This window comes from Haliotis rufescens, unplaced genomic scaffold, assembly GCF_023055435.1.
Source record: "Haliotis rufescens isolate VD_foot unplaced genomic scaffold, xgHalRufe1.0.p SCAF_13, whole genome shotgun sequence".
NCBI lineage: Eukaryota > Metazoa > Mollusca > Gastropoda > Lepetellida > Haliotidae > Haliotis > Haliotis rufescens.
The window spans coordinates 5,881,493-5,894,676 of NW_025963813.1; the positions used below are offsets into that span (position 1 = coordinate 5,881,493).

Here is a 13,184-nt window from a genome sequence, read left to right on the forward strand (position 1 = left end):
GCAGTCAACCAAGTTACCATCCATTTTGTCGTCTCTCACAGCAGGGGCGGTCGGGTAGCCTAGTGGTTAAAGCGTTCGCTCGTCACGCAGAAGACCCGGGTTCGATTCCCGACATGGGTACAATGTGTGAAGCCCATTTCTGGTGTCCTCCGCCGTGATATTGCTGGAATATTGCTAAAAGCGGCGTAAAACCATACTCACTCACTCACTCACTCTCACGGCAGGCATATGTTATTGGGGACCTATTCTAACCTGGAAATTTCCAGTAGGTCTGTTCTCGTATTAAAATCGTGACGTCTCAAAATTACAAACACGAAAAACGTATATTACAGGGCGTGGCTTTGCGGTGTTTCACTGTAAAATCAAGTAATCATTTTGTGTGATACCCAAATGAGTATAAGTGAGTGAGGATTTACACCGCTTTTAGCAGTTTGAGTGGGGTATTCATGTTAAACTGCGGCATGGTATCTCACTGGGCTAGCACTATTAAATCGACATTAGTCCGGACTAGTACTAGCAGCCACATACACTGTATGGACGTCGCAAAATGAGTGAACGCGACGTCTTTCACTTCACCTTCAGTGTTGAAAGCCAACGCTAAAATAACCACGCTATCTCCCCGCCCCTTAAAATGATGCCTACTAGTCTTATGTTACCTAGCTATACAAACATTAATGCCATATATTACATGAAAAGCTATGACATGTATGGATGTAAATCTTCAATCTGCAACAACGATCTCCAGAACGTAGGACTATATATGCGTTGTGAGATGTTGAATCTACTGACGTACGGTGATCAGGCAGATTTGACCAATGAGAGTAATGTATCACTACGCATTGAGCCAAGGGAGTCGTCAACGCGGACGGTACAGTGCTCAAGACTTAAAGTTTCGTGGGAGACCAGTTCGACTCATCTTCCCTCTTTCGCCTTTCGTCAGGGGAAACCTACTGAAAAATGGTGAGTAGATTCACAACAAGCGTTGCTCAACTTATGTATTTCACGTATCATCGTTGAATTGTCAGATGAGCCGTTTGATTTCGCGCCCGGCACACATTGCATTTTGTTAGGGAACATAATATCTTCTTTCAATATATAACTTGCTGTTACCGAGGTATAAGACACTTCCAGTGTAATTGGCATGTGTTCGGTTGGCAATTAAGGTATGTCTTGGAACACTATTTCACTCTGATATATATGTTTCTAAAACGAGTGTTTGGCTTTTGTTTCAAGGAGTACCAACGCCCTCATGTGAATCACTATCTGTGAGATATGAGCACGGACTTTTCGTTACACCTCCGTGGTGCACGTGTAACATGGTCCTGGAGCCTCAGCTTTCGCACGTTGTGTCCGTGCTGTGGTTACTCTGGTTTTGAAATGTCTGTTCCGGGCAAAGTTCCAAATGACAGTACTTGCCTGTGGACGTGTTCCGAAGAAAATCTAGCCCTGATCATGTCCATAGTTTTTGTATCTATGAATGTCCCTCTACCAATAAACTACCAATACATTTTCACAACCTAGCACGTACGTCCCTTGTATAAACTATGGACTATATAAATCGCAAATATCAAAATAAACGGGATATGTGATATAACTGTTTTTCTTAGTGTAATCAAATACGTTATTGCTAATTTCACACAATATCATAGTCGTTTTTTAAATAATACATTTGTGTAAAATCCTCACTCACTGATTTCGGGATATCGAATCCCACTGCCAAAATATTTCATGAAAGAAAAACGCTGCGACATTTACTGCAATAATTTAGCGCAGCCCATAACTTGCATGTTAGCTCTAAAAGCTGGCCACCCATATTTAGAATTTGACACGGGCACTTTTAGCAACTCCCTATGGTCTGTTGAGTTTGAAACAATAATTTAACCCAGAAGTCTATACGTATAGCAAACGAATTCAGTGTGAAATCAACAATGAACAAAGAAAGGTTATACAATTCACACTTGTATTATATAATTAACTAGGTTTACAAATCAATACAAATTACTACGAAGTAATTATAACAGAACACAATAGTGGCAGTACAATTACAATGGCAGTACACAATAGTGGCAGAACAATTACAATGGCAGTACAATTACAAAGGCAGTACAATTACAATGGCAGTACAATTACAATGGCAGTACAATTACAATGGCAGTACAATTACAATGGCAGTACAATTACAATGGCAGTACACAATAGTGGCAGTACAATTACAATGGCATTACACAATAGTGGCAGTACAATTGCAATGGCAGTACACAATAGTGGCAGTACAATTACAATGGCAGTACAATTACAATGGCAGTACACAATAGTGGCAGTACAATTACAATGGCAGTACACAATAGTGGCAGTACAATTACAATGGCAGTACAATTACAATGGCAGTACAATTACAATGGCAGTACACAATAGTGGCAGTACAATAACAATGGCAGTACACAATAGTAGCAGTACAATTACAATGGCAGTACAATTACAATGGCAGTACACAATAGTGGTTGAAACTTAATCTTATGAACTAAAACAAAAACAATGTAAAACAACTGCAACATAGTTTTCCAATAAGTTCCACTGTACGTAACACAAACGTTGTCTTACATCACTACCGTTAATTTAAGTAGACACAAGCGAACACTCCCGCAAGGCGGATGGGCAATTTAGTGAACAGGCTCCCAGCTTCTCCAAAAAAAAGCATGATGTCAGAAATTGTATCATAGATTTAAGGCAGGTGGCACAGGAGATGAAACCCCCTTTGTGATTCTGGGTTTGAATTGGTCCCCAGGTTGTAAGGGTAGTCAGGCTCGGTGACTTGGTTGATTGTCTGTCATCGTACCCTGACGGCGTGGCTTGTTGGACACGGTATTGATCAGTGGATTGTCAGGTCCAGACTCAATAATGTGGGTTGGTTTCTTGTTTAACGCAGCACTCAGCAATATTCCAGTTACATGACGGCGATCTGTAAATAATCGAATCTGGACCAGACAATCCAGTGATTGATATCATGAGCATCGATCCACGCAATTGGGATCGAACTCAGTAATGTGCATACCGCCGTCATATAGCATGAATGTTGCGGCGTTAAACACACGGTTGGAAAACTGCATAAAAAATCATGACTTTTGACGAAATATTTTCTGCAGAGGGAGTGCATATCAGTCCATGTTGGCCAGGCCGGAGTCCAGATCGGCAATGCATGCTGGGAGTTGTACTGTCTGGAGCACGGCATCCAGCCTGATGGTCAGATGCCCTCGGACAAGACCATCGGGGGCGGAGACGACTCCTTCAACACCTTCTTCAGCGAGACCGGGGCGGGGAAACACGTCCCCAGGGCGGTCTTTGTCGATCTGGAGCCAACTGTAGTTGGTGGGTGAATCTATTTCTCGAAGACCTAATAACCAGAAAATATGTAGAATAAAGTGCTGTACAGTGTTTGAACTTTACATAACGGTGAATTCAGAAGGAGCACTTTTTAATGTTCTTTTCTTTCCATGTAGATGTAAACATCACATAACTGTTGATATACTGAATATGTCTGAGGAATATATTTTTCTGTATTAGACTGAGCATAAAAATATCCCCCCAAATATTTACGATTCACTTTTCTTTGCTATTTATATATGTAAGAAATAAGGAGTGGGACGTATCGTACAATTAAATACTGCAGGGAGAATAAACCTTGAGGTACGTAGCCCCGAGTGGTTTATTCTCCCTGCAATGTTTCATTGTACGATAAACAACGTCTACGAGTCATGTATGCCTTATATGCATATGAGATGTCAACCTTATGTTCAGTCTCTACAAGGATGTTCATAAAAAGTTCAAGCTAACTCAATTTTAATAATGATTCCCTGAAAAGAATCCGACTTCAGCAATGTCGGACTAGTTCATTTCATGATCAGGTGGGTTAAAATGGTATTTTCCGAATATTCTCACAATCTCTACGTCCATTACCTGTAACAATTGTCATCTCTCCCACTTTTGGATGCGATTGTTCGGCCACTGCATTTATCTGCGGACCCCAGCTGCATCTATGGGGAACAACTTCCCTCTAAAAATAACGTCGTCCGATTTGTGATGTCATCAAGTTACGAACGCATATTCGAATCTCCAGAAATGACGTCATGATAGAACAATGAACGCTTCGTTCTTCATTCCTCTTTACAATTTATCGCGCAGCTATCTTATAGTTGTCGATAACTGAAATACTGACTAACCAGTTGTGTATACAGCACACTTCTTGACGGACCAGACCAGCTAGGTACCTTAAAGTCTCAATAATGCTTCGTACACTGAATGTTTTCTGCCCCGTGTTTGTTGTTAGAGGCGACTATCGGGATCGGGTGGTCAGGCGCTAACTTTGTTAATGAGTGTCATCGTATCCAAATTGCGTAGATCGATGCTCATGTCAATCACCGGATTGTCTGGTGCAGCGTTAAACAAAATCAACAGAAAAAGAAAGTATCTGATTTCTGTATTGAATATATTCGAGGAGATCTGACTACAACAATATAAAGCCGCTCTATCATATTGTTTTTCTTGGATACATCCTGTCATTTCTGAGAGCTATGGTATCGTTTTACACGACGTGTTAGCTTGATGTAGGCCCGAAGTGATGCAAGTCTCAGACGTTCAAAATTACGTTATCCTACAGCATGGGTATGGTGCGGACAAACCAAGAAACACTATCAGGGTGGACCGGGATTCGACCCCTCCCCCTGAGAAGTGACTCTGAACTTCCGCGTGTTAAATAAACATTACTTTTACAGAGGCTTTTATCCATGGTCTGCCGCTGCTTTTGTTGATGGATTCTTTTGAAATTCCTGGAAATTGTTAGCAAGTGAACAATTGACTTGCCTTGGCATGTGTTTGTGACGGGCACCACCGGTTGGGCAGGATACGCTTTCGCGAACACCTGGTCTCGCCACTCTTCAATTGTGATTCATAAACACGCGCTGATGGAATTGCACAATCGACTCTACTTTTGGCAGACATTTCTTATGATTATTGAAAGGGTTTAGGGGTGCCGAATATGAAGGATTTTGGAAACACTTTACATCGTTAAGTTTATTTGAAACACGGATCTTAAATGTATTCTACGTACTGTTTAGTTTGCTCTTTCATTTATTCAGATGAAGTCCGTACCGGAACCTATCGCCAGTTGTTTCACCCTGAACAACTGATCACCGGCAAGGAGGACGCCGCCAACAACTACGCCCGTGGCCACTACACCATCGGCAAGGAGATCGTCGACCTCGTCCTTGACCGCATTAGGAAGCTGGCTGACCAGTGCACTGGGCTCCAGGGCTTCCTCATTTTCCACAGCTTCGGTGGCGGTACTGGCTCCGGTTTCACGTCTCTGTTGATGGAGAGACTGTCCGTCGACTATGGCAAGAAGTCGAAACTGGAGTTTGCCGTCTACCCTGCTCCTCAGGTGGCTACCGCTGTCGTAGAGCCCTACAACTCCATCCTGACCACCCACACAACCCTTGAACACTCCGACTGCGCTTTTATGGTGGACAATGAAGCCATCTACGATATCTGCAGACGTAACCTTGACATTGAGCGGCCCTCCTACACCAACCTGAACCGCCTCATTGGCCAGATCGTCAGCTCCATCACCGCGTCTCTTCGCTTTGATGGTGCCCTCAATGTGGATTTGACAGAGTTCCAGACCAATTTGGTGCCCTACCCACGTATCCACTTTCCCTTGGCTACCTATGCACCCGTTATCTCCGCCGAGAAGGCCTACCATGAGCAACTGTCTGTTGCCGAGGTGACCAATGCATGTTTTGAACCTGCCAATCAACTGGTGAAATGTGATCCCAGGCACGGCAAGTACATGGCCTGCTGCATGTTGTACCGCGGGGATGTCGTCCCGAAGGACGTCAACGCTGCAATCGCAACGATCAAGACCAAGAGAACAATCCAGTTCGTCGACTGGTGTCCCACTGGCTTCAAGGTCGGTATCAACTACCAGCCACCCACTGTTGTCCCCGGTGGTGACTTGGCCAAGGTTCAGAGAGCTGTCTGCATGTTGAGCAATACCACTGCCATCGCCGAGGCCTGGGCTCGCCTGGACCACAAGTTCGATCTGATGTACGCCAAACGTGCCTTCGTCCACTGGTACGTGGGTGAGGGTATGGAGGAGGGAGAGTTCTCCGAGGCCCGTGAGGACTTGGCTGCCCTTGAGAAGGACTACGAGGAGGTCGGAGTCGACTCCGTCGAAGCCGAAGGGGAAGACGAGGGAGAAGAATATTAAAACCTATCCAGGACGAATTTACAAACATTAAAACATCGTGCAGATATATTTGTGTTGTTTCATATTTTAGTGAGTGAAGGCCTGGACCACGTTAACCAGTGTTTGATACCATGAGTCTGTATTGATGTCATTTTGACCATTCGATCCTTATTTAGTCTATGACAACTTGGTGTACTCGGGGACATGTTCTGCCAATGGAATGTCCACATGTTGACAGCTCGTAGAATATATGTGCTGGTCGTAGGAGGCTTGGTTCATTGCGTGTCAACGTACCCCGAGGGCATGGATTGTTGCTCCCAATATCAATCACTGGATATGGCAGATCTTACCCTAAGCAGTTGTTCTCAATTATTTTGACCCGTGAAGATTCCGGGATTGAAAAGGTCTTCGGCAACCGTTACTTACCATGATGCAGGGTGGTGTCTGTTGTACCATGATGCAGGGTGGAGTCTGTTGTACCATGATGCAGGGTGGTGTCTGTTGTACCATGATGCAGGGTGGTGTCTGTTATACCATGATGCAGGGATTGTGTGTATATATACCATGATACAGGGTGATGGTTGTTGTACCATGATACAGGCAGGTGTATGTTTACCCTGATTCAGGGTTGTGTGTATATGCCATGATACAGAAGGGTGATTGCTATACCTTGATACGTGGTGATGTATTTATACCAAAATACAGGCAGGTGTCTGTTATACCATAATGAAGTGTGGTGTCATTTATACCATTATTCAGGGTGGCGTGTATATAACATGATACAGGGTGATGATTGTTATACCACGATACAGGCTGGTGTCTGTTATACCATGATTCAGGGTGGTGATTGTTAAACCATGATGCGGACAGGTACTGTGACAATATCATATATTCGGACACACATACCACACTAATGCTATATTCGTAATCACATATAAATACATAAGTAACCTTTACCACCTTGATAAATTGATAAAGTTGGTCGCAAGAGCAGCACGCACCCCTAAACATAAATACGGTGGAGTATTCCATATGATCGGCAAGTGCCTCCGATATTTGTTAGATACGGTATATTTGTTTTGTCACTGCTTCAAGGCATACCTTTTTCTCAAAAAGGAGGAGCCAAAGTAATATCTTTCACAACACATTTTTTCGTGTGATCCGGAAAGTCTAACGAACATTTCATATTGTGTGTATAAATGTGTATTTGTTTTCAAAAACATTCCCTCCCTCACCACCTTGACTATTATATGGTCGAGTCTGACAACAAGCATAGCTTCTCAACAGGGAAGAAAAAGTTAATTTATACTAAAAGCCTTGTGAGCTCTTGACTTAGGGGGCTTCCACCTTCAGATTTTCTGTATGTCTTTTCCTGGGACGACGACGAAGTAAAATAAGGGCTCGTATGAATCAATAATCATAACTGGTTCCATGAATTTGTGTTGTAATACTGGGTGTGAATACAAATAACGAAGGTGACCCCGGGGACATCTGTCTGACATCTCACTACCCCCTGGATGGGGGTTGTGACGGTAGTCCAAACCGCTTTGAGGCTTATTTTTCAGTCTGTCATTTTTGATACCTTCCATGGCCATTTCGCAAATTCAATAACCTTCCGAGGGCTCGCTTGCACAAAGCGATCTTAGCGCTAAGATGATCGTAACTCCCATACTTTAACATAGGCTTACAACAGTCGTAGCGCTTAGATCGTTTTTAGCAAGTGAGCCCTGGTTTTCTTGTGATCTTGAGGGACCATAACTATTCCTTGCCATTTTTGCGCTCCTGTCATGGATTAGGGGGCACGGGTGGCCCAGTCGTCTAAGGCGCCGCAATTCGCTGTGCAGAGTTGCGTCCCGATGGCACGCCAGAAACCTATGAATTTTTTAGCAAGAGTCATATGACGCTCTTGGAAGTCTACGTAAGTCTGGTACCTTCTGCGTCTGACACAGCATGGTCAAACATTGAATGTAGTGGGTGAGTGTGGCATAACGCCCATTATATCATGGCCTATCAGCTTGATGTCGGATGAGAGCCCGAAGTGATGCAGGTCTTTGACATTTTTCACTTTATGTGACACCTGAGAACGTGGGAATTAATTGACAATCCTAGAAACATCCTTATCAGAGGTTTCTGGCAGCGACTTACGGCGCCTGTGACGACTTAGCCATACACTGCATGTGTAGTTGCTTGCTGTTACGTATGTTTTGGCGTGTCAAGTAACAGGAATACTTTGAAAACACACGTCTTTCACGTTTGCAACCTTTATTATTATATTTCCCCGGACGATGTGTAAAGTTAATTATTCAAGAAACTACAAACGAATTACTCTTTTATTTCAAATGAACCATAATGCAATGCTTTCAGATGTAGTTTCCTGCAAAACTGTTGTCCAGGTGGTCATAGGTCTGGTCACTGATTCAACCTGAAGATATTCAAAAAGAGGAATTGTTAACACGTGTTTAATTTGAAAACTCGGACATAAGGTAGTGATTGTATATTTGTTCTGTCACTGCTTCAAGACACATAACTTATTTTTTTTCTAAATGAATGAGCCAAAGTAATATCTTAAATTAATAAATTCGGGTGATCCAGAATGTCCTGCGAACAATGTATATTTCGGCGCAAAACCTAGGCACAAGTTATTTTTTCCAGGAAGAAACTATCGTTTTTAAAAAAACAACAACCCATTCTAGCCCTCTCTTCATTAAATGGTCGACTCAACGGAGAAGATACGGTTTATATACAAAACAGATTATCCCTTGTCAGCTCTTGGATTAAAGTGCAAGTAAACTCAAGATTGCAACTTTGCAGTCTTTAATACATAATCACTGATGCTTGACCAAAATTAATTTTGTAAAAGGGAAATAGCGTTAAGCGGACGTTTAAAACGACAGTCGAAATCGTCCCCCAAACGAAAAAATCCGCCACTGAGGGGATTCCCCTTACTGGGGTTAAAACCGGTTTCCGGTGTTCGACGCGTTGCGCAATTACACCGATCATAATGATCGGGCCGACACCAAGTCTGCCTGCTCCTGCCTCGGATTTGTTAATGCATTGCGGCCTTTTTGTGTCAGCTCATCCATTTGATTACCGTGTCCACAACTTATGTCTTATTATGCCTTTTTAGTAAAAGCATCGAAGATACCTTCTGTTGTTTACTCAGGGGATTAATCCCAAATAGGAATTCATTTTGTTGAATAGGGCCGAGGGCAGCTGGTTGTTTATTTACAACACCCAAACTGGGTGTTAGCAATGAAACGTTAGTTACCGATTGTAAACTGTTCACAATGTCAACATGAAAGGTCGCTTCACACATTCAACGATATATGTAATGTTGTAATTGTTGTAGGATTAACCGAAATAGCAGAAACGGTATATGTGTAAAACGACTTAGAATCCCAAGATAGACGCTGCAAACATATCAGCCAATGAAAACATATGTCACCGCCACGCCCCCAAATAGATTTGTTATGGATGTGGTTTACGGAGCGTGTGATTTCAACACTTTCACTTGTGCATTTGAATACTTTCTATTCTATATTATGAAAATGTCTCTTTCGGAAATCTAAATGTGTCCTGGAAAACTGATATTCGCAAACAAATCGCGATCATTTTTTTCAGTTTACTTTCCCTTAGAGGGGCCTCTCTGTTCAGATATTCTGTATGTCTTTTCCAAGGATTACGACAGATAAATAAGGGATTGCAAGTATTGAATGGATACTCAATAACGATAACTGGTTACATGTGTTGTGAGTCTCCCCATGTACCCAGGTTGACAGTCGTCTTCAGCTGTAGCTGAAATAGTGTGTGAGTGGCTTGTTATCTTCCTGACATTTTGAGTTTTCAAATGTTTCAAGTTTTTCATGTCATTTTGTTTGTGCACCTTAGCTGTTTGTTTGTTTGTTGTTTAACGCCTCATTCAGCAATATTCCAGCTATATGACGGCGGTCTGTAATTAATCATTGAGTCTTGGCCAGACAATCCAATGACTGACATCATGAGCATCAATCCGCGCATATTGGGATACGATGACATGCATCAGCTAAGTCAGCGAGCCTGACCACCCGATCCCGTTAGTTGCCTCTTACGACAAGCATAGTCGCCTTTTACGGCAAGTATGGGTTGCTTAAGACCTATTCTACCCCGGATCTTCATGGGTCGTGTACCTAAGAAGCACACTGAGATATGTATACTTTCATTGTAGGACCAAACCTGTCACAAATTGGTAACATTATGCATTAAAGATCTGCAGATTATTAAAGTTTAAAACCCGTTAATCCGAACCCCGACTGTTTCAAATCCATGTTATTCAACGAATCTGTGACTGGAAGTACCAGACCCATTCCATAATCATTGGAACAATCCCCTGTACGATTCTGATTTTTTATAAGCATGTGTTTATGAATGACTATCATTTGTTTTATGTAGTTCAGCGCCGCATTCAGCAATATTCCACCTAAGTTAGGGTGGTGTGTACATAATTGGATCTGGACCAGACAATCCAGTGATTGACATCATGAGCATCGCTCTGTGAAATTTGCAAACGATGACATGCATCAACTATGTCAGAGAGCCTGACCACCTAATCCGGTATGTCGCTTCCTGGAACATGCATTGGTTGCTAAGGACCCATTCTAACCCGACTCTTCACCGAGAAAGCACTGTCAATCAGTGACGATACCAGGTGTTCGTCAAAATGTGGCCGTGTCCTGCCCCTTCGTGGCGCCCGTCACAAACACATGCAACTCAAATCAAGAGTTTACCTGAGCAAACACGAGAACATATGGTTCATGTTGACAGAATTGCATCGGACATTTTAGTCACTACTTTGGAAATATTCTCACATGTCTCCAAATATTGTTAAATGCTCTTCTGAGGCCTTGACTGTCACAATGGACGAAGAACTTTTGAGCGAGAGTCATATGGAGCTCTTTGAGATTTTCGCAGAAAGAACAACTCTCTGTGGGTCAATCAATGAAAGAATATTGGCTATTTGAACAAAACTGAACAATATTAGATCATCCATATACCTGAAGCTCAAGTTAAACTTCTTGGTCAAATTCCCATGTGTTTATGTTGTCAGTCTTAACGTATTCATTTAGACAGTAAAAAATACTAAGTGACTATGCGAATTTTATCCGGACATTTCTTTACGGTAAGTGGAAACGGTACCGTCCGGTTTAACGGGGCTTTACCACTGTTATATATACTCACCATCTCCATTAGTAGAAGGACCTGTCAAATAAAATAATAGTGTTAATAATGATAATAATAATAATAATAATAATAATAATAATAATAATAATAACAACAACAATAATAACAATAATAATAATAATGTAGATTATGTAATGAATTTAATGAGATTGTCCAACACATTGTCAGTGGATGCCCAGCTTTGGCATAAACACAGTATCTTAAGCGACATGATGGAATGGCTCGATCATTTTATTACCGTCTTCGCCATGCTTGTGGTTTTGATACAGAGGTACGACCCGGATTATGTAGAGGGCGTCATGAAAAATGATAAATACAAAATTCTTTGGAATAGGCACATTTACAGCCTTAGACGTATCCAGGCCAACAAATCTGATCTTGTCCTTTTGATAAATCCAATGAAATCATTTATATCATTGAATTTTCTGTCCCTTGTGACAGCAATGTGTTTGACAAGATTGAGGAAACACATGACAAATATGCGGACCTCGCTTTCGAAATATCACGCTTGCATCCCAAGTTTTAAGTTGTCTGACTCCCCATTGTTCTTGGTGCCTTAGGTTTGGTACCTCCCAATCTGTTGACTGGCATTGGGAGAGTGCCCAGGTTTGCTACCAGGAATACACAGCCCTTCTGACAATCTGGATAATGCAGAAGGCTGCAGTGTTGGGGAGTCTTAACATTCTCCGAAAAGTTCTGGGTGGGTTTGACTATGCATGGTTAATATACTCTTTCACGCCATTCATTGATTTCCCGCCATGCAGTGATGTGTGCCCGAAGTTAATTACTGTACGTCTGACGACCCTTTTTTCCGACAAATAATTAGCTTGAGTGCAATATAACACCCAAACACACAGTCGTTGTTTTTATCAAATTACAAGTGTATATTAATTGAAATGTGGGTTTAAATTTAATAATGATTATATAATGTAGGCTTGAATAATTGACATCCCACTACCCATGCATGAAAAATATTGGATCGTTGAAACAATAGAGGGACTTCCCGCATTGACTGAAGCACCATTCAAAACGATGTTAAACTCACTCATTTATTGACTCTTCCACAACCAATAGACCTGGACACCACAAGCAGCACCAGTTATGTTAACCTTTTGCTTGTTAACATATTCAGGCATTGTTTAAGACAAGCCCTGGTAGTGGATGCGTGTGTTTTGTCTAATATCTCTTAACGTCAAGGGGTGGTGGGGTAGACTAGTGGTTAAAGAGTTCGCACGTGATGCTGAGGACGCGGTTTCGATTCCCCACATGGGTACAATGTGTGTAACCCATTTATGGGGATATTCATGGAAAAATGGGGAGCATCTAGGCCGCCGCAAGTCGCTGTGCAGAGTTGCGTCCCTTGGGCACGCTATATAGAAACCTATGATTGTGGGTTCGAATCCCGGTTCGCCCCGATTATGTTTGTAGGTTTGTCAGCACCATACCCGTGCTCGTTGGTTTCATATATTACCAGTGTAATGTTATATTTTAAGAGTATTATACAGAGAAGTGTGTTGGCATTCAATAGCTTGGCGATAACAATAATTTTGGGCATAGTTTTCTTGATCTGTCAGGAATCTGAACTGAATCATTGGAGATTGTACGAGCGCTTCCAGATAAAGCTGATATTCGCGAACTGATCAACTGACGTCTCTGGTATTGTATGAGCACCTGTTGATGATGATTCGCTCTCTGTTGTGGAAATACTCACATATGGTGGAAATCT

At 42.2% G+C, this 13,184-nt stretch overlaps 1 protein-coding gene across 2 annotated transcripts; it reads left to right on the plus strand.

The window, feature by feature from the left end:
- Window positions 1–807: 807 nt before the first annotated feature.
- LOC124117160 (tubulin alpha-1 chain) lies at window positions 808–6,308 on the plus strand. Of its 2 annotated transcripts, XM_046478906.1 has the most exons (3): window positions 808–960; window positions 3,144–3,366; window positions 5,133–6,308. In XM_046478906.1, exons 1-3 carry the CDS (start codon window positions 958–960, stop codon window positions 6,260–6,262), a joined length of 1,356 nt encoding a protein of 451 aa, XP_046334862.1. In that variant the 5' UTR covers window positions 808–957; the 3' UTR covers window positions 6,263–6,308. The 2 variants fall into 2 exon arrangements, with proteins under 2 accessions (XP_046334862.1, XP_046334863.1); XM_046478907.1 differs by lacking the exon at window positions 3,144–3,366.
- The last annotated feature ends 6,876 nt before the right edge of the window (window positions 6,309–13,184 follow it).

Coding starts and splice junctions, on each gene's coding strand:
- LOC124117160 (XM_046478906.1), top strand. Junction 3,367..5,132: donor TCTGGAGCCAACTGTAGTTG/GTGGGTGAATCT, acceptor TCATTTATTCAG/ATGAAGTCCGTACCGGAACC.